Consider the following 27257-nt stretch of genomic DNA (forward strand, 5'->3'; position numbering starts at 1 on the left):
CTGCATGTCTTCTTAAATGCACAAAAACATTATCCCTTTCTTTCAACTGCTCCCTTTAGGGGATTATTTCCCCATCTCTCCACCTAACTCTAGCATGCTGCTCCTCCATCAACCTTCTGCATCTCCTCCTTCACTACATCCATGACCCTTCCAAACTGCGCTTCACTCCCAATGACAATCTTCAAATCTTTAACTCTGACACTTCAGGTGAAGCTGGTTCGCCTCCTGTCTTTCTGTCAGTGCCACCATCTCCAAACCATACGTCATAGCAGTCGTTTCCACCTGCCCCACCCACTCTGCACTCTCTACTTCACCTGTCTTCTGCACTGTGTTGCCTCGGATGCTTGATCCCGGGTATTTAACCTCATACGCCTTCACAACATCTACATCTAGTATTTTATTACATCTACATCACATTTTATTAATGTTACAATTTGCGTATTTAATCAGATGGGACCACACTTCAGAACAACAAACTCTTTCAGCAAAAACCCTTTAATCACCTTTCGGTTTCAAGGTTATTCCTCCAGTTCGCCATTCCTGCAGTGGACTTCCTGCGCGCCTTTTATCGCCGTTGTCACATTTTATAGTGCTTTATTGTTGTTGCTGTTTAGCATTAAAAAACAAAACAAGCACTTATTTTCGAGTGCACATGATGTTCGTTTAAGCGCAAAGTCAGTCCCACTTTCCACACCCCCTTCTTCTTTGCGAGCACTTTCACCCAGGAACTCGATATGCTCAAATTATAGACCTCGAGCTCCCTTCAAGAGTTGGGGGTAGTGATGGGTCGTTCGCGAACGAAATGGCTCTTAGAGCCGGCTCTTTGACGTGAACGACGCGAGCCGGCTCCTTATCGCGAGCCGTCACGTGGTTGTTTTTTTTTTTCTTTCTCTCAGCCTCTCTCTCGCACTTTTTTTCCGCTTCACTCTGCACGCGAGCCTTGTGCTTTACGCTGGGCAGAGGGGGGAGGGGCGGTAGTTACACTCAGTAGCACAGGAACAGAGCCAGAGAGAGAGAAAGAGAGGCAGGGACAACAACATTAGAAAGGTATAGTAATCATCCACAACTATTTTCGGTTGCAGATGATAAAGGATTGAGAAAGTTTATTCATGCAGGTCCATATGACAGAGAATATGCATGTTCTTTTAGTTTTCATATTATAATTTATATTTAATTGTGTTGTGGTTTGCAGTGTTTTGTGTTCTTTTCACTTTAAATTTGTGAAAGGAAAAAGCTGAAAATTTAAATAGTTAAAACTTGAAATGTGAATAGTTGATTTTTGTATTATATGATTTATTTATTACATTTTATGTGGAGTGAATAAATAAAAGTATATTTACGGTGGCCCCTAGAGACAAAGCACATACAAACTTCAAATCACGTACGAACTCTGAAGCATGTACAAACTCCAAAACACGTAAAAACACGTACAAACTCCAAAACACGTAAAAACTCCAAAACATGTAAAAACACGTACAAACTCCGAAGCACGTAAAAACTCAGAAGCATATAAAAACTCAGAAGCACATAAAAACTCAAAACACGTACAAAAGACAACAGAAGTGCTCCAGGATGCTGGGCGCAGTGTTGAGCCTTTGTTATCTTGTGGCTACACAAGCCAGCAAGTACCAACGACTGGATTTGGTGTGTGGTAATAACAGGTAAATGAACTTTTTTTAAAATTATTTGAATATATATATGAGTGCCTGTGTATAAATACACAAACAATACACACATGCTTTCAATTGTGTAATTTAAGTGATTTAATAGCTCTGCTTTGGAAGTTCAGTTCATGCTAGAAATGTGTTTTGGAGTTTGTACGTGTTTTGTCTCTAGGGGCCACCGCATATATTTATATATAAACATATATAAATAAAACCACTTGTTTTTACCTTAGTAATTCCTTTTGTGCATAATTTTATATTATTGTTAATAATAAATTAATTAAAGCAACAAAACAACCTGAAGAGCCGGTTCAGAGCCGAAAGAGCCGGCTCTTTTTAGTGAGTCGAACCGAAAGAGCCGGTTCTCTAAAAAGAGCCGGAAATCCCATCACTAGCGCAAAGTCAGTCCCACTTTCCACACCCCCTTCTTCTTTGCGAGCACTTTCACCCAGGAACTCGTTATGCTCAAATTATAGACCTCGAGCTCCCTTCAAGAGTTGGGGGAGGCGGAGTTAAGACCGGACAGCGGCACCGAGGAGCTACTTCGTCGTTGTTTCTCTTGGAAAAGGAGGCAGAGCGGGGTTATGGGAGGAGGATTTGACCGACGTCGGATTATCAGAGATTAGCAGACTAGCAGTGCAGCAGCAGTGCCCGGCGCACAGGTGAGTATGTCGGTGCTGTTACTAGCTGCTTTGCTTCGTGTCCGGCATGCTTCACGCTGTGAGCTGCATGCAATGGAGCTCAGTTCGCATCGGTTTAAGATGTGCATATATCTCAGGTGCAGAAAAACTTCACTCTTGAAGGATTCGGGCAGAGTTTGTAAGGATTTCTGTCTCTTAATGCTGGCTGACCTGTCTGTGATATTCCTGCATGCTTCCTCTGGAATATGCATGCTACTGTCCTACTTAGTGCAGTTTGATCACGTCTGTTCGCTTCATTTTGAAGTAATAGCATCAGATCACCTCTTCCTTTTTTCTGTAAAGACCTAGTGGAGTCTAGATTTGTATAAATGATCACCACATTTGTTTAAACTTACATTTCTGGGACTTTACCGCGCGTAAAGCGTCACCTTGCACAGTAGTGTGGACAAAGTTCAAGTGGATATCAAGGTTAGCGTAGTTATTAATCGTAGACTTTAAAAAAGTTAGTTAACTGAAATTATTTTGTGAATTTTTACAACTAAGAAAACTATAATTTAGAAAAATAGAGAGATAATATGCATAGTTTTAGTTAGTTTGGTCAAAGTTTTGTTACACCTTTGCTGATGTGGACATTGATGGACATATTTCTAGAGACTGGGTGTCTATAAGACAGCTGCCTTAAAAAAATAAGACGTTTGTGTTTGTTGTAATACCTGTACTGATTTTCATAAGTCTTTACTCAGACATACAATAATAATTAAAAAGAGTAAAACTAATAAAAACTAAACCGAAACAAGGAAATCCACTCTGGAAACTAAACTGTTTTAAAAGCAAAAAGTCAAAAATGAGATAAATACTAATTAGAAAATGTGAAACTATAGTAACTTTGGTAGCCATGCATGAACTTTGCAGATGCATTAGCGGTGCACTATGAGAGAGGAATGCATGTGTTGTCTCTGCAGTCTGGAGTCATATAAACAAAGAAAAACCTGGAGGTCTAGCAGAGAGAGGAAAATGAGTGAAGGAGTGAGCATGGTGGCAGGCTGCTGGCTTAAAAATAAGAAGGTGGTGTTTTTTAAACGAGAAATGTTCCTTCTCCTTCAAATTAAAGGTTCCTTAGTTGCTCCTGTATCATCACAGTGTTGAATGAATAATTTTAACTTCCACGTTCTCCTGTTCTTTTCTTATTATAGACTTGGGAGTGGCACTTTACTTTCTTCACTATGGCTGAGACTAAGGGGAAATTTGACTTTGCCATCGACCGGGGTGGCACCTTCACCGATGTGTTCGCCCGGCTGCCCGATGGTTGTGAGAGAGTCCTTAAGCTGCTGTCCCGAGACCCCCAGAACTACAAAGATGCTCCCACTGAGGGGATCCGCAGAATCTTGGAGGAGGTAATGTTGTGCTGTCCACCTTCAGCCAAGGAAATATCAGGTTAATTGCTGTCATACTGGCTGTCATTTCACTGTTTTTATAGATTATTAATAAGCATGTATCAAAAAAAGCAGAATAGGCGGCTCAATGTGGAAACGATATGTAATATTGAGCAACACTACATTCATATCCATACATTATCTCTAGGGATAGCTGTATATGATGCTGATGTTTGCATTTCTTGACAGGAAACAGGGAAGGCGTATCCCCGCGATCAGCCTGTAGACACTTCTCTGATTGGCTGGATCAGAATGGGCACTACGGTAGCAACCAACGCGCTGCTGGAGAGGGAGGGAGAAAGGACGGCGCTCCTGGTCACAAAGGGATTCAAGGACCTGCTGCACATTGGCACTCAGGCCAGGCCAAAGCTGTTTGACTTGGTCTGTTTTTTCAGCCTGTACCAGTGATTGTACTGCATGTGGTGCTCATTAGTAGTGTGAGGCACGGCTTGTGTCTCTGCAAGGTTTAGTTATTATCTCGTTGTGCTCAGGCTTGTGGCAAGTACTGGAGTTTGCCCTGAGCTAGCTGTAGAGTTAACACATTAAGTGGTCGCTTATCTGTAAAGCTCAGGTTACGGATCAGTAAACTGTGGCTTACTGTGCTGTACATAGATTTTTTTTTTTCTTTAACCTTTAAGGTCAGCAGAACACACCAACTAAACCTGATAAGCTTTTGCACCATAACAGTCTGAAGCCTTAGCTGGTAAAAGCAGTTACTGTTATTGTTTATCACTTTCTGGCTCTTCCCAGTACATGCGCTTTGAGCTGTATACCTTGTGTTTGCACGTGCGTAACAGGAGGTCGCGGTGCCTGACATCCTGTACGAGGAGGTGATCGAGGTGGACGAGCGAGTCGTCCTCAGGCAAGATGGTTGTCAGCTGCCCAGAAAAGATCCCGAACGGATTGTCACAGGTGCGAGGGGCAGTTGTGCGCTCCCTTTACTGCTAATTTCTTCTGCCGTGTTAGCAGTATGTGGCTTCAGGTTTTTAGTCCATCCAGAATTGCCTAATATTATACCTTTTAAACATTAGCAGGTTATCAGTATCAGTGTGAGCCTTTAGCTAAAGCATTGTTGTTACTCCCAAAGATCTAATTTCCACATCTGAAAAGTGAACTGATGACTTCATGGGCTCAGTCACTGGTTTCATGCTATATTGTAAATTACTGGAGTCAGAAAGGAGAATCCTTCAGGTATATGCTCATGTCCCATTTCAGTACGCTTCATAAACTGCACTGCCAGTGGGAACGTGGAACAGTGGGTACGCCCATCTTTCACACTGACTGTGCCACTCCACAAAGCGTCGTGTGGTGCCTGTACAAACTGTGGAATCTTGTCAATCTAAACAGACTGAAAAATCATGAGGTTAATTAAACCAGTAATTCAGCTACCTCGACTTCCTTGAAAAACTGACAGCTATAACAAGCTAACAAGCACTAAATAGCCCATTATTTATACAATAATAATGCATTTGCCCAACAAGCAAAACAATGGTTCAAGTGCAAAATGCAGCTTTGCATTTTTAATGCAAAATGCAAAGCATGGCAACACATCTAATCTGTGGAAACACCTGGATGAAGCACAATGATTTTCTTTGGCATTGTGTGTAAATATTTTAAATATATAACAAAATATTTCAGGTGAGAGTTATGTTTTGAATTTATTTTTTCAGAGTGAGGAAAGTAATGAAAATAAGTTCTGTTGGCTATTGGTTCAAACATGGAAGCCTTAACTGACATAATTTCACTTAATCCCACTAATCCCTTTGTGTGTCTTTCCCAGGCAGTACTGGGGATTCCCTTGAGGTGTGGAAGGAGTTAGACTTGGAGCAAGTAGAAAAGGACCTGAGAGGAGTTTTGGCCCGTGGTATCACCAGTCTGGCTGTCCTTCTTCTGCACTCGTACACGTCAGTATTACAGCTTCTTTAATATTTACTCACGATCCTAGTCTGTTCTCTTGTCCTCTCCCAGTAACTTGCTTCCATTCTATAAATAAGACCTCGGTCTACCGACGTCATACCTCAGCAGCCTTATCTCTTATCTCGGTACCCAATAGTTCTCATTTTATGCTTTTTGTCACATGTCACACTGAAAGCCCAGACTTGGTGTTCTTTGCTTTAAGAAAAAGGTGATCAATGGACACTGAAGTGATAAGACAAACACATTATACTGCAGAACAAATTACGTAAGAGTTTAATGTTTCACTTGCTTTCTAGGATTACGTCTCTTTCTCTCTGTGCTTCAGATGGTCCGAGCATGAGAAAGCAGTGGGCTCTCTGGCTCGTCGCTTGGGCTTCAGCCAGGTGTCTCTTTCCAGTGAGGTCATGCCGATGGTGCGGGCGGTGCCTCGAGGATATACAGTCTGCGCCGATGCCTACCTCACACCCAAAATTCACCAGTATCTAAAAGGTTTCACCTCGGGCTTCAAGGATGGCCTGAAGGTTTGTTTTTCTCGCGCATCAGTCGATATGTTTCAGGGGTTGACAATTTTCAGAACTCTATTGTATGCATAAGTACTTTTCCTCTCAGTTAGACACTCTCCCACCACCCCTTTAAGTACCACCAGAGACAAACAGCAGCTCTCAACCATACAGCCCACATATAAATATGTACTTAACCACACCTTTAAACTAGTCTGAAAACATAAACCTCTCATGTCTGTGTGTCTTCAGGATGTAGATGTGTTGTTCATGCAGTCAGATGGAGGCTTGACTCCCATGGAGCAGTTCTGCGGTTCACGGGCTATTCTATCCGGCCCGGCGGGAGGTGTGGTGGGATACGCCATCACCTCTTACAGCCAGATGGAGAAAAAGCCTGTGATTGGCTTTGACATGGGCGGTGAGTGTATGTGGGAGCAAAGGAGACAACTGAGCATCTTCTGGATATTGTCTTGAAGTCTTTTTGTGTGATCTTCATACAGTTTGTTGTCTTCCATGTGCCACATCCAGGATTTGATATTTCTGATCCTATGGAGTAAAGTTACGCTTCTCTTTTGGGCGATGTTTTTAACTTTGGTTTTTATCTTTAGCTTTTCGTGCCTACATGCTCTCGTTTGTTGTTGTCTGCAGGAACGTCCACAGATGTGAGTCGGTATGCAGGCCAGTATGAGCATGTGTTTGAGGCTACCACAGCTGGAGTCACCCTGCAAGCACCTCAGCTGGACATCAACACTGTGGCTGCAGGCGGAGGATCGCGACTGTTTTTCAGGCAAGTTTGCACAAATTGTGTAACGGACTGTGGGACTAGCTCCATATTTGCGAGCAATCTTCTATAATACCAGTATAATGTGATGATGTGGTAATTGTGATATTACCCATTTTGACTTTGATTGTTTTATATTTTATTTATTTTCTTATTTAATGACTACTCTCTGTATTTATCTTCTTTCTAACCCTACCAGATCAGGGATGTTTGTAGTTGGACCAGAGTCTGCAGGAGCACATCCAGGACCAGCCTGCTACAGAAAAGGTAACAGCTTTTCCGTTATTCATGTTCTACTGTTGCCAGCAGTTGTTGTTCTTTCTTTCTTTCTTTCTTTCTTTCTTTCTTTCTTTCTTTCTTTCTTTCTTTCTTTCTCTCTTTCTCTCTCTCTTTCTTTCTCTCTTTCTCTCTCTCTCTCTCTCTTTCTCTATCTAGTGAACCATTAATTGTGCAGTTTCAGCTCTTTTTTTCCCCTTTTTCTCTTTTTAAAATCATTATACTGAGTCCAGCACCCACTGGCACGGAGCTTGTTCTCCTGTCCTGTTCCCGAGGTTAATCATCCGATTTATGCGTCAGAAGGCTGGAAATTGGCACGTCCAAAGTTGAGATGATATAACACAAACTTGCCTCATAGTTCTCAGTCAGAACTGTAAAGTAAGATAAGATAAGATAAGATAAGATAACTCTTTATTGTCATTGCACAGTCATACATAGTACAGTAGTACAATGAAATTGGAAAAACTGTCCTACGTCGGCACTACATATAACACAACACGACATGATATGACACATCACAACGTAACAAACAACACAACACAGTATATTAACTTAGTATAAAAAAGAAGAATAAGTGTATGTGTATTGCACACTGTTATTATTGCACATTAATTATTATTGCACCTTGTTATAAATATAAATATTATTGTTATTGTTTTAAACATTGTTACCTCCCCCTAAAAAGTCCAGGGAGGTATCCAGTCAGGTCAGCTATTTACATTGATCAGGGCTATTGCCCTGTTGTAAAAGCTGTCCTTGAGTCTATTTGTTCGGGACCTCAGCAGCCTGAACCTCCTGCCAGACGGCAGCAGCTTAAACACCCGGTGTCCTGGGTGTGTGCAGTCCCGTAGGATGCTGCGTGCCCTCTTGAGACAGCGAGTGCTGTACAGGTCCTTCAGGGAGGGAAGAGGATGTCCAATGATTTTTTGGGCCATGTTGATGACCCTCTGGAGTGCCTTTCTGTGTGCTGTGGTGCAGCTGGAGAACCACACACCGATGCAATATGTCAGCACACTTTCAATGGAGCAGCGGTAGAAGACGGTCAGCAGCTCCTTCTTCAGGTCCATTTTTCTGAGGATTCTCAGAAAGTGGAGACGCTGTTGGGCCTTCTTTAAGACCGCAGAGGTGTTAGAGCTCCATTGGAGGTCTGTGTCTATGTGCACACCCAGAAACTTGAAACTGGAGACCCTTTCCACGCACTCCCCGTTGATGCTGACAGGCTGCAGCTCGGACTTCCTCCTTCTGAAGTCAACTACCAGTTCTTTTGTTTTGGTGGTATTGAGGTCCAGGTTGTTGTCTGCACACCAATCTGACAGCCTCTGAACTTCAGCTCTGTATGCAGTCTCATCTCCCCCTGAGATGAGCCCCACCACAGTGGTATCATCTGCAAACTTGATGACTGTGTTGTCTGGGTGGGAACTAACACAGTCATGTGTGTACAGAGTGTACAGTAGGGGACTCAGTACACAGCCTTGTGGAGAGCCGGTGTTGAGGCTGAGGGCTGAGGAAAGATGAGGCCCCACTCTAACTCTCTGTACACGGTCTGAGAGGAAGTCTCTGATCCAGCGGCAGGTGGTGGAAGGAAGTCCAATTTCCAGCAGTTTATCTATTAGTCTGTCCGGGAGTATCGTATTGAAAGCAGAGCTAAAGTCAACAAAGAGCAGCCTGGCGTAACGGCCCTGCACTTCCAGGTGAGAGATGGTGGTGTGGAGCGTTGTAGCAATGGCATCTTCAGTTGATCTGTTAGCTCTGTATGCAAACTGGAGCGGGTCGAGTGTGGGTGGCAGGCAGGACATGATGTGACGTCGGACCAGTTTCTCAAAGCACTTCATTATAACAAGTGTGTTAACAAAAAGAAATCGGAGTCTTCTTTGTTGACGTTCCCTGTAGATTCATTGGTTAGCCTTAAGCTTCATTTCAGATACCACCATCCTCGGTGCCAAGTAAAGCACTGAACGCTAACGCTGACTCAAAACTCAGAACAATGGGGTTATTGAAAAACAGACCGAGACCTGATTCCCTGTCGGGTGCTGTGGTATTTTCCCAGGTGGACCTCTGACTGTGACAGATGCTAACTTAGCCCTGGGTCGTCTCATCCCTTCCTTCTTCCCAAAGATCTTCGGGCCCAAAGAGAATGAGCCTTTGTCCCTGGAAGAGACCACGAAGCATTTCCGTCAACTCACTGAAGAGATCAACGTCTTCCTGTCTTCAAACCAATCACAGGCACTGATATGTACTGGACTACTTTGTGGAGTAAGTTCAAATATTTATGATGATATTAGGTTTAAATGCTCTTCGTGCTTTCATTTGAAGGCTGATGCTAATGGGGCCAACCACTCACACAGCAGACAATCAGAGATGAGCATGGAAGCGGTTGCCATGGGATTCATTCGTGTCGCCAATGAGGCAATGTGCCGGCCAATCAGAGCTCTCACACAGGTATGTTTGGTATTAAACTGTGTTTTCTACATTTCAGCATAAAAAATCATCTTGTTGTTCTCTCTCCCACTCATTTCCCACCTGCTCCACTCTTGCAGGCCAAAGGCCACGATACATCTCAGCATGTGTTGGCGTGTTTCGGGGGGGCAGGCGGTCAACATGCTTGTGCGATTGCCCGCTCTCTTGGGATGAAGACTGTCTTTATACATAAGTAAGGCTTCTAGATTCTGTTTCACTAGAGGTGAAAGACAGCCGAGAGCCACGGAGTGAGCAGTTGCCCGTGTTTATGATTTGCAGGTACAGCGGCGTGCTGTCAGCGTACGGTCTGGCTCTAGCAGATGTGGTGGAGGAGGTGCAGGAGCCGTGCTCTCTGCAGTACAAGCCGGCGTCCTTCAGTGAGCTTGATCAAAGGGTTGAGCAGCTATCCAAACGCTGCCACGATACACTCCGTGCACGAGGCTTCACCAGGTTAGAAACCACAAAACAATACATGGGCTGGGGTCAAGCACATCTGTAAGACTCCAGGCATGCTAGTCAACTTTCAAAGCTAAACCGCATACTGCAGCTTTTACAGCAGCATGGCTTTATAGCAGAAGAGTCTGGATGTTAAACTGGTGTGCCTGCAGTCCAGTATCTGCTTTCTTCCGGTCCCAGATGTTTACACACTATTGTTAAAAGAAGAGGAGGTGCTACTCAGTAGTAAACATGGCTGTGTCCCACCTCTTTTGAGACGTGTAGCTGTTATAAAAATCAGAATTTGCTGATATTTTTGTAAAAATGGTTCATTTTCTCAATTTCTCGCTTTAAAAATTTGATATGTGATATGTTCTATTTTGAATAAAATATGAGCTTATGAGATTTGCAAATCTTTGCATTCTGTTTTTAGCTTTATTCTGCACAGGGTCCCAACGTTTTTGGAATCGGGGGTTGTATATAAAATTCTTAAATCCACAGAATAAAGTGAAGTATGAATATGTGTGAAACAAGTAGAGGTGACTATAAAAGTTTCTGTCCATTCAATTCGGATATGCATAATTTAAAGGATGAATGTTAAGGAGGCACCAACTCATTTAAAGATTTAAAAGCAAATAATAAAATGAAAAAGGGACTTTGTGGCCTTGCTTACATTTTGTTAAAGTGAAAAAAGCAAAGACGTGAATGTTAAGAAGTCATGATGTTTGTTGAACAATCGTAGCCGCTAGACTAAAGTAGTCTTGTTTGTCGTCCGCTTCAGCGGTCAGATAACCACCGAGGTTTTCCTCCACATGCGTTACGAGGGCACGGACTGCGCTCTCATGGTTACCGCTGCCGGATACCCCAGCAACGCCCGGTCCTGTAGAGCCGGAGACTTTCGTAGTGCCTTCACCAAACGGTTTGCTCCTCTTCTCTTTACCCATTCATGTCCTGAGCTTCTGGCTGCTACATGTTTTCGCTTTCAGAGGGCTAAATCACTGCTGCGTACACTTTGTTTATATTTTTGGCTGTTGTTGTTCATCTTCTTTTATCTTTAGGAGAAAATATTACATGACATTTGTACACAGGACCCTTGATTTCTTACTCCTCCTCTTAACTCTTTTTTTTCCTTCTTCTTATTACAGTTATCTGAAGGAGTTCGGGTTCACCATCCCAGACAGACCCATCATGGTGGATGACATCAGAGTGAGGGGTTGTGGGCAATCTGGTATTACATCAGTTTACAAAGCAGAAATGGGACACAGACAGGCCAAACCAGCCACGGTAAATGGAGTCACTTACCGGGTACCACATATATCACTTATCAGACATGATCACACGCAGGCAGTCTCACCAAGGCCTGAAGGAAAAACGATCAAACCTGGGCCGCTGCATGGTCACCGGCTCAAGCTGTGACCACGTCTGAGTTTTTAGAAGCTGAAAAAAAAGAGCCTTTAATAAAACAAAGGTGGTTACCAGCAGGTGAACATAAAAAAGCAGCATGGGAGAAGTGGGAGATGTTCACAGACAAATGTTCTGTTCCATCATTGTAATATTGATGTTTTACCTAAACTTGTGGGCACATTTATTTCATGTCACTCTGTTTCTGCTCTTCTGTGTAGATAACCAAGTGTTACTTCGAGGGCGGTTACGTCGACACCAGTGTGTATCTATGGGAGGAGCTGCCGTGTGGTCACAGCATCCAGGGACCAGCCATCATCATTGACAAAAACAGGCAGGCATTTGCTTTTTGCTGACAACTACCAAATTAAACATATCTAAATAATGTTTTATATTCTTTATGCTCTCCTTTTTGCATTTTTTGAACTCAGGACATTAAAATCTATTTAAATTAAGCAAATTAAACCTCTGCGTTATCAGTTGAGGTCCTTGTTTCAGCAGTTTTTACTTCTGTGGATGTGATTTTTAATTTCCTGTGCTGATTTTGAAATGTATTGTACTTTGTACATGATTTGCTCCGGTTTCCTCCATCAGCACCATCCTGGTGGAGCCCTGTTGTGAGGCTCGTCTGACAGAAGGTGGTGACGTTTGCATGACGGTAGGCTCAGACCCTCACTGCGCCCTCGGCACTGAGCTCAACACAGTGCAGCTCTCCATCTTCTCCCATCGCTTCATGAGCATCGCGGGTATGCCAGCATGCAAAATCAGATGAGGAAGAAGGTTGTTGAAGAGTATGAACTTCCTGTTTACCTCTTCTGTCTTCCCCTACAGAGCAGATGGGCAGAGTTCTGCAAAGAACCTCCATCTCCACGAACATCAAGGAGCGACTTGACTTCTCCTGTGCTGTGTTTGGACAGGATGGAGGTCTGGTGTCCAACGCACCTCACATCCCCGTCCACCTGGGAGCCATGCAGGAGACTGTCCAGTACCAGGTGAGGCACGAACAGTCCAGCCATGTGTGAGTGAGTTTTTCTTAGTGTGGCCATACACGTTGAATGACAAAAGGATGTTGTTTTTTTTCTTCTGTGAGCAGCTCAGATCACTTGGGAATAAGCTCAAAGAAGGGGATGTGATTTTGAGTAACCACCCATCTGCTGGGGGCAGCCATCTCCCAGACCTCACAGTGATCACACCGGTCAGTCCACCACGCTTTTCAACACTATTTCTTCCCTCAAATTCTTCTTCTATTCTTTCCTCATTGCCTTTTTTCTTTCTTGTTCAGGTGTTTAGAAAAGGAGTGAGCGGCCCTGTGTTCTTTGTGGCCAGCAGGGGGCACCACGCCGACATAGGTGGCATCACTCCAGGCTCCATGCCACCCCATTCCACTTCCCTTCAGCAGGAGGGCGCTGTCTTCACTTCCTTTAAGCTTGTCACTGGTGGGGTCTTCCAGGAAGAAGGTAAGTGAGGAGGAGACGAGTCAGGACCTGAATGTGACACACTTCTGAAAGGAGAGAGCATAGAAAATCAAGAGATGACACTTAACTTAAGATAAAGAGTCATTCTTTGGCACTTAAAGGACTCTTTGTTTTTAAAATTACTAGTAAATAATAGTTGTTGGTTTTTTTATTGCTCTGTTGACAATTTTATTTTATTTTTTTAGCATTCATTTTGTTTTCTAGACCCCTTACTTCCTCTCCCATCTCTCTGTATCAGCTGTAACTGAAGCTCTGATAGCTCCAGCCCAATACCCAGGCTGCTCTGGGACTCGAAATCTCCATGACAACCTGTCAGACCTGCGGGCTCAGGTGGCGGCCAATCAGAGAGGGAGCCAGCTGGTGGGAGAGCTGATTGACAGTTATGGACTTGCTGTGGTTCAGGCCTACATGGGATACATCCAGGTAAACTGTTGCTACAAGCAAAAATTTAAAGAAGAAAAATTTGATTTTTTGCCCCTCAAAAGGTTGATGATTTCAAATCTCAGTGACCTTGACCTGAAGCACAGAGGTCAAGATTTCTGAAAATCTTGTGAATGCAATAACTTGAGAACAAGGCGATGAGGGGTAGCACTGGTGGCCGCAAGTATTCTTATTTCTGAAAAGTATGGGCTATGAGGGTGTTGTAAAGCCTCTGTGCATTTTAGAGCAACGCAGAACTGGCGGTGAGGGACATGCTGAGAGACTTTGCACGGCGGCGGCGGCAGGAGACGGGCTCCTTGGAGGTGGAGTCAGAGGATTTCATGGACGACGGAACACCAATCAGACTGCGGGTTCAGATTAATGAAGAAGAGGTGAGGAGGAATCGTAACACAGCATATTTATTAGTTTGCAAAGCTGGGATAGAAACCGCTCTTCAAGAAGGACTGTGATTGGTTAAATGTGTGAACCTCCTTCTTTACAGGGCAGTGCGGTGTTTGACTTCACAGGGACAGGAACAGAGGTGTGGGGGAACTGCAACGCTCCACGGGCCATCACCCTGTCTGCACTTATCTACTGCCTGCGCTGCATGGTTGGACAGGACATCCCCCTCAATCAGGTAAAAATCCAGTTCTAGGAGCTCTTGGCTCACTTTGAATAACTCGTGGTTTGAATGTTGGTTGTAATTTTTGGGGCGGGGGGCTATCGTGATTCATCTGGGCTGCTTTTTTGACCACCTTTCTTTTCCCATGTTTAGGGTTGCCTCGCACCCATCAATGTCATCATCCCTCCTGGGTCCATCCTCCAGCCTTCCCAGAATGCAGCTGTGGTTGGAGGAAACGTGCTCACATCCCAGAGAGTGGTTGATGTGATTTTTAAGGCGTTTGAGGTGTGCGCGGCCTCACAGGTAAATGATATTCCAAAATATGTTTGCAAAAATGCATGTTTCTACTGTGAAGCTTGACTGATGAAGCATACATTTGATAGCTATGTACCGCTTTTCGACTGTTGTATGTTTTCCACCTGTAGAGTAAACAACTTGTTGACATGATGTGAAACACAATGCGTTGGCATTCAACTGACTAGTTAATGGCGTTTTGTTTATTTCGCTCCTTCCATTAGGGCTGTATGAACAACATTTCATTTGGAAGTGAGAAAATTGGTTATTATGAGACAGTTGCTGGAGGAGCTGGGGCAGGGCCGGGCTGGAACGGGCGGAGTGGAGTTCATACTCACATGACAAACACCCGCATCACTGACCCAGAGATTCTGGAGAAGAGGTGGGATATAAGTTGACGATTTGTGTCGTGTGATGATATCATTTCTGTTATTCATCTGAATGCCGTCTGTGTCCTTCTGATGTTCAGGTATCCAGTGGTTTTAGAGCAGTTCTCTCTACGGCCCGGCTCAGGGGGTGCAGGGAAATACTGCGGTGGAGACGGTGTGATTCGTAAACTTCTGTTCAGGAACAAGGTTGTTCTGTCCGTACTGACAGAGAGGCGATCCACTCGCCCCTATGGCCTCCGGGGTAAATTTTCAATATCAAAGCCTGATGACAGTCCCAATGTCCTCAACAATTTTAAAAAAAAAGTCTAAATGCTCACATTTTCCTTACTTAATCTTAAAAAATGTAATCTTTTGTTGGCGGTCAGGGGGAGATGATGGTGTAGCAGGGCTGAACCTCCTCCACAGAGCTGAAGGCAGAGTCCTCAACCTGGGAGCCAAGACCAGTGTCAGCCTTGACCCCGGGGTAAGGCTGTGCGCGTGTGAAGCACCGTCGTGCTTTAGTGTACTTATAATGACACTACACAGAAAAAATGCCAGCCCAGAATAACTATATACAAGATGGCCGTAGCATCCAAGTCTGAAAACAACAGAAAGTTGAAGCCAGCGGCCATCAGTGGGCTCTGGTTGCAAAAAGCAATCTAAATCTATATCTGAGGTGTCTTGAATTATTGATTTCTATAGGAAAATGAGCTTACTTCTTGTTTACTGTAAACTCATGAAAAATACATTTGTCTCTTGTTACAATTTTTATTTTTATTAGTTTTTAGATTATTTTGGGGTCATTTTGCCTTCATTAGATACTGAAGCAAGGAAGATAGACAGACAAGAAAGAAGGGGGAAGTCACTGAGCAATTTAGATAAAAGTGGCAGAACTGAAACGGGTTAAACTTAAGGACATGGCTTTATTGTGGTTGAAAAACCATCAATTATTATCATGGAGGCAACATCAATTGTTTTGGTGGTTTTTAAGCCTTGTGTTTAGCAGGGTTGGCCACTTCCAAGTTAAAGGAAGTAGGACAGGAACACCCAGAGTCCAGTTTCCTCTTGGAAGTGGAAATGAAGCAGGTGGAGGGCTCGGATGGAGATCGGGAGGAAGTGGGTCATATGAATGGGAGCCTGAAAGGCAGAATGACAGAAGAAGCTACTCGGTTCACAAAAGGCTGGAAAGAAATGACAACATGAGAAAGCAGTGCAGGCAGATTAGTGATGCATTTAAAGCCAGAACTGCGCAGCTATCTTAAATTATAATTCACTTTGATATTAAATAACAAGCTAACGTTGGTGAATCAAAAATGTGCTGATAAACAAATTGTATGCACCAGAGAAACTGAACATCTGTCCAGTCAGAGCAGAGATGTCAAACCTATATTACATCATGGGTCACGTACAGCCCACTTTAGTGTTAAGTGGTCCAGACCAGTGAACATTCCCTATTTGTCACTGCACAGAAGCAACTGCACATTCAATCCTGGAGATATCTTAACATAAGAAAAACAACTGCAGTTACAACAGTATGTCGTTTTTCTACACTATGGAGACTCCTGACTTAAAAATACAGTTTAAACTCCAGAATTTATGCCCTCCGCATTTTTTCCAAAGCAGTCCAGTGGGCTGGATTGGAGTCTTTGTAAGGCATATTCTGACACCCCTATCTTAGAAAGCCTTTGTTTCCAACTGTAGGCTGAAGAACAAAATAATTGCGCCCACCTGTTACACCCCTAATAATGCATTACTTTACTTTAACATGAAATGGCACACTGGCCATGAAGACCAAAATCATTGCTTGGGTTGGGTATAAACATGGAAACCAAGCCTTAAGTAACACCTAGAGGAGCTTCGTTTTGTGGTACTTCTGTTGCTTCATCATAGCTTTTGTGTTTGTGTGTGTCCCCAAACAGGACATGTTCTGCCTCTACACCCCTGGAGGAGGTGGATATGGAAAAGAAGAGGAAGCAAACAATAGGCCTCAGACCAAGCGAAGGCGCTTGAATGAGACATTCTCCGAGAGGGGTAGCATCTTTGAATACAGAATGGCACAAGAGGGAGTGTGAAAAGACGTGAGAAAAGGAGGAAGAGTTAAGACAGTTTTGTCATTGTACTGCAAAATATTTGCGAGACACATACTGAGTAAAAAGGATTTCAAGCCTACATGCAGGCTGTCAGAATTTCAGATTTTTACTTGAACACCATTAAAAGATTTTTTTTTTTTGCAGTGTCCGTGTTTAAAAGATGCAGCACATGTGGCGTGTTACACAGACAGACTGTGCTTACATTTGCAGGGAAGTTGGCTAAATACTAATAACTCAGGCTGGGTCTGTCCTCACTAGACTAAATATGCCATCAAAGGACCTTTGTAACGGACATACAGTTGTTATATGTCGCATATCCATCGCTCTGTTCTTATACTGAATCTACTCAGTAGTTTTAATGTTTAGTTCCATTTGATGCTTTTTCAAAAAGCATTAATTTAGACCTCAAAGAATCTTTTTTTTGTCTAATATCGATTTCAAGATGTTTTTCTTGTCCTAACAAATCAGACAAATAAACTCTATTTCTACTAAAAATATTTTTTTTGCACCATAGCAGTCACACACACACACACACACAGATTTACTCAAAATTTCAAATGACACGACATTGTGTCTCACAAACTTCACTCATGAGGACAGTTTAAGCTTCGAATGCATTGAAACTAAACTGAATTGTGATCCAGGCACGTGCAGGCTCAAATTATTTGACCTGGATCGTGGATAGTTAATGAAAATAGTTCGATTAGGATAACTTCTGACATGCCACAAAAAAAATCCCAGGATTGTTGAATGTGTTGGTGCGGGGTGGGGGCTTGTCCCTGTTTAAAGTGTTGTCCCCTCCTCCCATCTCTGGGTCAGGAATGATCGTGGAGCAGAGCAGGAAGGATAGTGAGGGAGTGCAGGCATGCGTATGCAGCAGATAAAGAGATAGTGGTCACTGCAGGGGAGGCAGCAGGAGGCTGACGGCTGCTGGACGATTGATGCAAATCAGCTGTGTGTGTGTGTGTGTGTGTGTGTGTGTGTGTGTGGAGATATAGCTGTGCTAGAAACTCCCATTATGGAGGCCGTGGACTGTGGATCAAAGAAAGCTTCCTTGTTTCTGGATTACAATTCCTGTGATAAAACAATCTCTCTGCTGCTGCTGCTTGGCCCACTCTGTCTTTTCACCTTATCCACTGGCTTATTATCAGTATTAACTTTAGGAAAGTACTAAAGATAAAAAGAAATGAGAGAAGCTAGATTCACAAAATACAAAGAAAAAGGGGGGGAGTATTTAAAGACACATAAATGTTACACTCACACTCCGTCACACCAGTCAAAGCAGTCAGATGTGTTGGCATCACTAGAACAGCTTAAAAAAAAGTCTGTCACCAAAAATACCCACAAAAAAACTGTTTGCATAAAAAAGATTGGAGAAGCTCAAAGACACACGCTAGAAAAAAATATTTCATTGCAAATCCCCAAAAGCTGATTGATTGCAAATATTTAAGTGCATTGCCATTTAGTTTTTCAATTGATACATTTGTTTCTCATATAGTAAATAAAGTAATAATAATGACAAATTAATTTCTTGGCAGTTTCAAAACAGTCAAGGACAGCTTATAGCACAAAAATAACAAAAACAATATAAAAAGATTTTAAATCACGAGGCTGAGCGTGAGGTACTTAAGTGTTTTTTCTTTTTCTTTTACTCCCATGCAATTTCAAGTAGGAATTTCAAGTTAATTTATTTTAATATTTCAATAATGTCATTTTTACAACCTTCACTTACATAACAATACATTCAAACAAGCCTCATCCATCAGTCATATGGTATTCGCATATGTAAATTCAGTGTAATTTGTGATGATGTAACACTCAGAAGACATTCTGCTGTTCTTTTTATTTTGAGGTGACACAAAATACCTGAGGTTAAATAGGTTGGCTTGTAGCAGACCAGCTACACCGCTGCTTTATATATAAAGGGCATCAGAAGATTTATTCACAAAATAATCATGAAAAAAAAATAGCTTGTTATTTTCACGTGACTAGCCTAAGCTTTATATTTAAAAATTTTGATTCTCAAAATACAAAAGTTCTGAATTTTTTTTTTTTAAGTAACAGAAACCATCATCTAAAACCAGTGATCCTGCATATAAAGAAAACATGCTTACCAGCCACTTCATTAGGTACACCTATTGAACTTTTCATTAATACAAATCTGCTAATCAGACAGCAGCAACTCAGTTTATTTATTTATATAGACATGGTCAAAATGACCTGCAGAAGTTAGAAAGATTAGACTTAATTGACTAATTTAATTGACTTTGATCACTCCACGGTTGGTCCCAGACTGGCTTGTCTGAGTATTTTAGAAACTGCCGATCCACTGGGATTTTCCCACACAACCATCTCTAGGGTTTGCACAGTAGTCCAAAAACAGGGGAAATATCAAGTCAGTGGCAGGAAAGGGGGAAAAAAACAGTTACTGAATAACTACTCATTACATCCAGGGTATGCAGAAGAGCATCTCTGGGTACAAAAACTGCTGATCCTTAAAGCAGATGAGAAACGGCAGAGGAGTACCACACCAGGTGCCACTCCTGTCAGGTAAGAACGGGAAATTGAGGATACAATTTGCAAAGGATCACCAAAATTGTACAATAGAAGATTGTAAGAATGTTTGATTTGATGAGGCTTGATTTCTGCTGCAACATTTGGATGTCAGAGTTGGAATCTTGGATTAAAATAAAACAAAACTTAAAAGCATGGATCCATCCTGTCTTGTATCAACAGTTCAGGCTGGTGCTGGTCATCTAATAATGTGGATGATATTTCTTTTAGTCACCCAGATATGAACGGAGAATTGTTTAAATGCCACAGCCTACCCAATGTCCTCAGATGACCTGGACAGTAACTAGATCTCAGTCAAACAGAGCATATTTGGGATGTAGTGGAATAGGAGATTTGCATCATGGATGTACAGCTGACAAATCTACAACTGTGTGATTAGCTTCATGTCAATATGGATAAAAATCTCTGGAGAAATGTTTCCAGTTCCTTATTGAATTGAAGGAAACTCAAAACACAACGTGGGGTCCCACCCACTGCTAATAAGGTGTACCTAATAAAGTGGCTGCAGAGTGTAAATAAACATAAATAGTGCAACCACAATACGGCATATTCATGAATGAATGAATGAATATAAACATTTTATTTACATACCCTGTTAAACTCCAGAACATTCTTTGGATACCCAAAACTTTTGAGCTGACCTACTCAGTACTGTAAAAAAAGAAATCACAGTAAAATGTCAGAAAACTAACAAAACATTCACTTGTCAAGGTAAGGAGACTTTTAAAAGCAGCTTCCTATAAAAGATGATTGTAATGGCATTTAAAATAGTGCAAAATAACCAGCAGTGCAAATTCTGCAGGAAATGATTCAGTTTGAGGTACGTTTTGGCTGTCAGGATGTGAAAAATAGTCTCCAGTGTCATGACAAGCTGTCAGATTCTCAGATTATATCACTTGAACTGAGTTCAGACTAAAACAAAGATATTACAAAAATTACACTGTCTCCAGAAATCTTTTGTTTTCTTCCCAGTACAGATTTCCTTTCCCCTTACACACAATGACAGAAAAAAAGAGTAAACAAGGCCAATGCCACCATCAATAGAAGCATCACAGACGTACATGAACAAATGGTATCTCTTGGTATCTATCATAATTTAGATGTAGGCACTGATCTGTGCACTGTCGCACCATAAAGACAAAGATGCAATGTCTTCATTTACTAACTCTACAGTGTCAGTCTTTAGCTCATATTTACTGCATAGGCCTTGTAGTCCAGTTCTTTGTGGCTTTGTATGTGTAATACATTCAGTAGTCACAATAGGTAGAAAACATTCAAAAAATGATAATAAAGGTTAAAAAAAGAAGCTTGTATATGCAAATAAAGAAACAGTGCAAACTATAGGTGCAGTGCAATGACTTTACACAGTTTCACTGAAAGACTGAGGTAGATACTCGTTTTGTTGTACAGTTATAAAAGGTTTTCTTTCAGTGAAGCCATGTAATACTCCATACACTTTCTTTTTCTTTTTTTTAATTGCAACATAAAAACACTTTCATCTCCTGATAAAACTCTGAGTCAATTGATAACATTGTCTACAGCTCAGCGAGTTTTGTTTTTTACATTTATTGTAGTATTTCTTGAGTTTGTGGAAGTGGCAAACAAAATATAGTTCCTTTATGGATCTTGATGTGCATCCAGTTGTTTGTCATTGTGGTTTTGTATCCTGTTTGAGTGACAGTAATACTCAGTATTGATGGTACCGGTTGAGAGGAGCCCCGTTCTGCAAAGAGTACTGACCGGGCTGCTGATAGTGTGGGTGAGAGTTTTGACTGGCTGGTACCAGCACATCAAACACGCTCTTATTTGGAGGTACAGATTGCAACATGTTGTCCAGGTCCATGAGTAAAGGAGGGGCTCTCACTGAAACTTGTCTAGTGGGGAGGATGGGCCAGTATGTATGGCCCAAGAAGTGACTTTGTGTCATGGGAGAGCTACCATAGCCGTAGATGGGTAGCCCGCTGTGCAGGGGCATGAGAGGACCCCCGTTGAAACGCATGCTAGGTGGGGCAACGACATTAGGGGGTGCATATTTAGCGTAGGAGGTGGGGAGCTCCCATGGAGGTGGTACAGTTTCCCGTCTGGCTGATTTTTGCAGTGGTGGCCTACAAATATCTCCCCCTGCTTCCACATCAGGAGGAACACGCTTCCCAGTTACTCCTTTCCACTCTTCATCAGATGAAGACGAGGAAGAGGAGGACGTGGAGGCTGGGCTTGCAGAGCTGGCAGAGGCACTCCGAGCAGAGGAGGTGTAACGATGTTGCGGAGCCGGTGAAGGCCGAGCCCGAGTCACTTCACCCCAGCAGTCCCCTGAAGCCATATCTAAATCCCCAGAGGCACTGATTGGCCTCAGGCTGTGTAGCAGGGAGTCGATCGCGAAGGACGAATCCAGCTTAGGTCTGTACAAGTCATCCTGCGGTGGGAAAGAGTTTCCAGAAGATGTGGGAGGGAGCGAGGTCACAGGTTCAGGGGGCGCCTCAGACTCAGGCTTGTGTCCCTGCATGATGTAAGGAGCCAGATCCTGAGCAAAGATGGTTTCATCCTGGCGGGACACGGCCGTGTTCTGCCTCTTGAGAAGCTCCAGAGGAATGCGGCTCAGCTCCACTGCCCAGAAATTGCCTTTGCCCTGTGGCTTACCTGGGTCTTTCAATACCTACAAGGTGGAGGAAGGATGGACAGAAATATTAGTGCTTGCCTGGACAACCTAGTCTGACAGGACTGGCAACCTAATAATTATCACAACACAAGTGATTTAAAGTGGGTTCTAGGTTTTAATAGAAAGACTCCAGTGGTGTATTTCTACAGGAGTAGGTTGTTTTTTAGTTTTTTTCTCTGTTTAATGATCATTACATAACATTTTACCATACAAACCTTAACAAAGCAGTCATATGAGGAAAGGTTGTGTCGCACAGAATCTCGCCAGCCTTTGTAGTTTCCTTTGAAAAATGGAAAGAGGGTACTGATCTCCTTGAGGATCTAAAATGTAAACAAATATCAGCATTAAAGTCTGAACCAACACACACACACCAGCATCACAGATTTTCGTTATATGGTCACTATATTAACTGCAATCCATGCTTGCGTAAAAACAGCTCGGTGAAACTACAAATTTCAACGAAGGATTTGGATTTTTATACTCATTGAACTTAAAATTGAAACAAATTGAAAATACGTTTTCCATCTGGTACAAAAAGTGAATGGAGCCCCCATTTGAAGCCTAATATTGGAATGTACTGTATATCTTATCACTGTTTCTGATACAGATCTGCGTCTGGTTCCACTGCAGTCCAGCCTTATCTCAGCAAACCAAGAAGGGAACGGGTAGAAGTCACTCAAGTGTCACGACGATGTGGCTGTTTAGTGTCACTTTAGGAACTGTAAACGATCTTCTCAGACAGATTGTAGAAATTTCGCATAAAACTCTAATGGAGTCTACTCTAAATACACGACGCAGTGATGGATTTGCTTCTGCTGATGAAATAAGTGACGATCATAAGCGGCACCGTGCGTAAAACACCGCGCGCGTCGTCTACTCACAAATGCCAAACTCCGGCAGCATTTACACAGTTAACACATAAAAGCATTCGTTTTATCATTACCTCCGCTAACGTCAGCTTCTTCTCTGGAGACCTCTGGATGACCATAGCGATCATTGCAAGATAGGAATACGGAGGTTTTGGATACCTCTGGTAGTTCTTTTTCTTCCCATTGCCGGCATTTCTTTTCTCCCGTTCACTTTTCCACATGTCCTGCGTTTCATCCTGCTTAAACTGTCCATCTTGATCATTCGGGTTTAAAGATCCAGGCGCTTCCTCTTTATCCATGAATCCCGTGGCGCCGGTGAGGTGTCCGGGGCGCTCCGTTGGTTCCTCCGAGCGCGGCAGCTGCTGGGGAGGCATCGGATCCGTGAGGTAAGGCCAGTATTGGGCCGGTGAGCTCCACGGCGCTACGCCGCTGGGAGAAAAACTCTGCTGCTCATTTCTGTGGAAGTCAAGTTGATGGTCGAGAAGTTCTCCTAGGTGGGATGAAGCGATCGGTGCCAAGAGACTCTGCCCCGGCCAATGCTTTGTCATGCTGATCAGTCAGGGGAGGAATATCGCTCTGCACGTAGAGGGGGAGGAGGTCAAAGAGTCGGTCCTTAACTTCTGGCAGACTGCTGGCTCCAGGCTGACTATTTGAAGAGCAAACAATTAACAGTTTCATGTAAATCCCGCTGCGTAATCGGGGGGATGCGTTATCTGAAAGCAGAATGACTGATCGGCCCTGGGGGCTGGGCTGGGTCTGTGTGCGAAGAGGGGAGAGAAAGACAGGGCAAAACTGTAAACCACCCATACGATACCTTATCAACACGCCGACATGCAACATAGTGATTCCACAACTACTTTAAAATCTCTGTTTACAAGATTCGTGGATGGAGACTTTAAATGTTTGGGGAACACATCTACATTAATACAAGTCTGGCTTTACACAATTACACATTTTAGTCTTATCGTACACTTTTTTAATTATTTGTCTATTTAATTTTAATATCACTAAAGCTTTTACTTGGGCTTAGATGTAAAAGGTGAAACTTGTGGGGGTAGGGTGGGTACAAATATTTTCGATTTAACCTCGGATGCAATCAACAATTATAGATGAGCAATATACACAATAGAGGGCTAATATACAAACACTGACGATGCCCCTTTCAGTACTTCATTTCTTTATTAATTATTAAATAAGCAATTCAGCCTTCACTGCCTACTGAATTCTTTTAGAATGGTTTTTAATTGTGAGAAACTAAAATCAAATTAGCCAAATTGTGTATTTGATTTGGCTTTTAATTCCAGAGGAGAAACTATTCCCATGAAAGCTATTCCTAAAAAGAAAAAGAAAAAAATGAAGAAAAAAGCATAAACTACGCTGATTAGCTGATTAGTAGGTGCAGAATATTTGAAGTCATCATTGTTTTGTGTTGTTTGATAACTCGCTGCAGTCGACGGGGGTGTTTTTCCACAGTGGGGTCTCCCTCTGGAGTGTTGAGCATGCCATTCAGCGCTGAAAAGACTATTTTCGGGTATGCGCCTCTTTTGTTCAACTTAACGTAGTGCTAATGTTGAAACTCTTGCTTCCCAGCAAGACAGTGAAAACAAGTTGGATTAGAAGAACCCCCATCGGGAAGCTGGAGACTTTTCCATCCCAAGAAAAAGAGAAGCTGCTTAGCATGTGAGGAAATACGGGGGGGGGGGGGGGGGGGTGCGGGGGTTTCAACACCATTTGTGGGGTTTCTGGCGCTTACAAGCTGCTAAGTGTTGTAGTTGGGTCGAACATTCACACCTTAAACAGGGGCAATCACGTACACCCCCAGCTGCTGGAAAATGCCTCAATATCTCCCTCAAGCAGAAGAAAAATATCAACAAGTCAACCAAAGAATCAACTTTAGGATCCATCATGTGACAAAGCGTGAACTTTGACACGGGGTTGTAAGGAGTTTCGCACTAATGCGCAGATTAAAGATGATTTGATCCAACAGTTGTGTCACCTGAAAGTTACAGAAGCAGCAGAGCTGGAAACAACTCAGTTTTCCTGCAATTAAAATCCATTCACTTTTAATGGGCGCTACTGGGCGTTTTCACATTGACCCCCACTCACATCACACCACTCCACAAGTTAACCTTAAATGTCCAGGCAACAAAGCTGATGACGCTCTTTTAATCAGGTTGCTGTAAAAATTAGAATAAAAAAGGACGCTCTGCTCGTTTTTGCTTTGTTTCAAATAAATAATTCGCCCGTGTGACAAACTTACCGCACAAATGTGTAATTTCTGCAGTCAAAAATATTTGAATGAGTTTCTTTGTTTGTTTTTCTAGGTCAGATGGCACTCCTAAACACGGTGAACATCAAATCTTCGTCGCACACCTGCTTCAATTTGGGTCATTATTTTTCTTACACTGTCGGTGACCTTCCCTGGAGGTTTATCCCCACCTAGCGGTTTCACTCAAAAACCACAGAAGTATTAGAAGAATTAAAATTAAGCATAATTACATAAGATTCATAAATATGTAGAATTTAACGGGGTTAAATTTCTCATATCTCTTTCTATTTGAGACATTCGGAGGCAATTAAACAGGTATAAGAATGATTCACAGCCTAAGAGTCTGAAACAAAAAATCAGATTAAAAATGGAAAACCTCTGTAGGTTATACATAAAGAAAATGAATACATGGTATATGTCTGAAAGTTAAGAAACAGCTGAAAGTAATGGATACATTTTCAATCAGGGAATGGCAGATTAATTGTAATGCTACAAAGTAACAGATAATAATAATAACGAAAGTAAAAGAGTTAACTAAATACAGTATTACTTTTAAGAGGTACTGGAAAAACAGTACCGAACACATGCTGAAACCTGACACAAAAAAGGGTGGGAATCACTGGTGTATATGGGGAATTTCCACCTGCATTTGCATAGCATTCTCCAGTGAAGGGCCCAGTGCCAGACGCACTGATTTGAATACAAACTGTCAATTCATCCCTTCCTGTTTGCTGGAATGCCAGTTAATAGGTTTGGTCTGGATTAGAAAGCCACACATAAAGAGAATGGGGTCCTACGTGAATAGGTCAGCATCGGGGACGGGGCTCTTTACATGGGCTGATTGAGTCCAGACAAATCCTTCCTAAGCTGTCACCGATCCCGATACTGGGATAGAGGAGGAAGAAAGGCATGCTCTTTGTCACAGAGAAAGTAAGGAAAAGTTTGATTTGAGATGTGTTAGTTAAGACAAGAGTGACTTTTGTATAACTTAAGCAATAAAAAAGCATACCATTGGTTAGTACTAGCATTTAGAAGAACCTTCATCAGGTGTTTCTGACCTTTTGTCTGTAGGCTGGTATCAGGCAGTTTATCTGTCATGCCACATGAAATCTGACTTTTCCGAAGCATTCAAAACCAGAATAATGAAAAACTAAAAGGCCTGAAAATAATATTTTCATTTACGGCGAAGATTTCTTTTCTTTCCTGACACAGAAATGGATAATAAATATTTGTGTAAGCCAAATCTAATTGATTTTAAACATGGGCATCACTGGTTTCACAAGGCTCTTCACATGGGCTGATTGAGTCCAGTCCAATTACTGAGTCACTCTTCTCTTTGTTTGCCATCATTTTTATGAAACTCATTCTATGCATATTCAAAACACTTGAAGAAGCACTGCACTGAATCTTCTCCCGAGGACCAGAGATGGTAACAAAAGCTCCAACGCAGGTTCCTTGTTGTGACTCTGCAGGGTATCACCGCTGTGATGCATAGCTGGGTCACTGCGGGGGTCAGCAGGTCACAGCGTCTTCAGTGTCTATCTCTTTTTTAGGATTTAGTAACTAATTCAGGTGCTCACAGGGACACCTTGTGTATTTCATTGTCCAGCAGTGTTTTTGGTTGAGTGCCTCAAAGTTGATTTTTAATTATGGGAGTGTTAAAGACACACTTGTTTAGGCTTGTGTGTTGCAGCAATTATCATTTAGTTACCAAACACATCTTAACAGTTTACTGTGAAAAGACTGCAGTGAATTCACATTTCTAAGAACGCAGGTGCATAGGCAAACACATCCTTATACATGCAAACACACCCTCAATATTTGACTTAAAAATGAAGGATGGGTTGTTGTTTTTACACTAAGGCAAGTTCAACCTGTTTATTTTTTAATGTTTTTTTAAATTGCTTTTTAGTAGTTTTTTGGCAATACTGTGTATTTACAAGCATCTATTAGTGTTTGTTAGTATTTATTGAATGTCTATCATCAAGGCTGGACTGGTAATTTGGCATACCGCGCATTTGCCTGGTGGGTCAATATAACTGTTCTTTGTTTGTTTGTCTTTGGTCGATATGTTTATACAGGCAACAGGTCGTAGGGCAGCTGTGCACCGGGCCT

The 27257-nt window shown here is 42.4% G+C and overlaps 2 protein-coding genes across 5 annotated transcripts; one reads left to right on the forward strand and one right to left on the reverse strand.

The window, feature by feature from the left end:
- The first annotated feature begins 2107 nt into the window (after positions 1-2107).
- oplah (5-oxoprolinase, ATP-hydrolysing) lies at positions 2108-20976 on the forward strand. 3 transcript variants are annotated; one of them, XM_085287347.1, is made up of 28 exons: positions 2108-2326; positions 3499-3699; positions 3928-4119; positions 4536-4650; positions 5519-5642; positions 5981-6176; positions 6408-6573; positions 6804-6942; positions 7136-7203; positions 9260-9435; positions 9526-9651; positions 9750-9862; positions 9949-10119; positions 10886-11023; positions 11250-11388; positions 11727-11839; positions 12100-12251; positions 12337-12497; positions 12599-12700; positions 12788-12962; positions 13219-13403; positions 13646-13792; positions 13903-14037; positions 14176-14325; positions 14541-14698; positions 14786-14946; positions 15071-15168; positions 16604-20976. In XM_085287347.1, exons 2-28 carry the CDS (start codon positions 3529-3531, stop codon positions 16754-16756), a joined length of 3924 nt encoding a protein of 1307 aa, XP_085143473.1. In that variant the 5' UTR covers positions 2108-2326; positions 3499-3528; the 3' UTR covers positions 16757-20976. The 3 variants fall into 3 exon arrangements, with proteins under 3 accessions (XP_085143473.1, XP_085143474.1, XP_085143472.1); XM_085287348.1 differs by lacking the exon at positions 2108-2326 and adding an exon at positions 2340-2442; XM_085287346.1 differs by lacking the exon at positions 2108-2326 and adding an exon at positions 3268-3370.
- foxh1 (forkhead box H1) lies at positions 20805-25260 on the reverse strand. 2 transcript variants are annotated; one of them, XM_085287349.1, is made up of 4 exons: positions 25134-25260; positions 22948-23629; positions 22220-22324; positions 20805-22001 (listed from the first exon to the last, which is right to left on the reverse strand). In XM_085287349.1, exons 2-4 carry the CDS (start codon positions 23419-23421, stop codon positions 21036-21038), a joined length of 1545 nt encoding a protein of 514 aa, XP_085143475.1. In that variant the 5' UTR covers positions 23422-23629; positions 25134-25260; the 3' UTR covers positions 20805-21035. The 2 variants fall into 2 exon arrangements, with proteins under 2 accessions (XP_085143475.1, XP_085143476.1); XM_085287350.1 differs by having other exon boundaries at positions 22948-23519; positions 25134-25252.
- Positions 25261-27257: the final 1997 nt, after the last annotated feature.

Source organism: Mchenga conophoros, linkage group LG9 (assembly GCF_057382185.1).
Source record: "Mchenga conophoros isolate Kocher_MC1m ecotype Shallow Benthic linkage group LG9, M_conophoros_male_GT1.1, whole genome shotgun sequence".
NCBI classification, from domain to species: Eukaryota; Metazoa; Chordata; class Actinopteri; order Cichliformes; family Cichlidae; genus Mchenga; species Mchenga conophoros.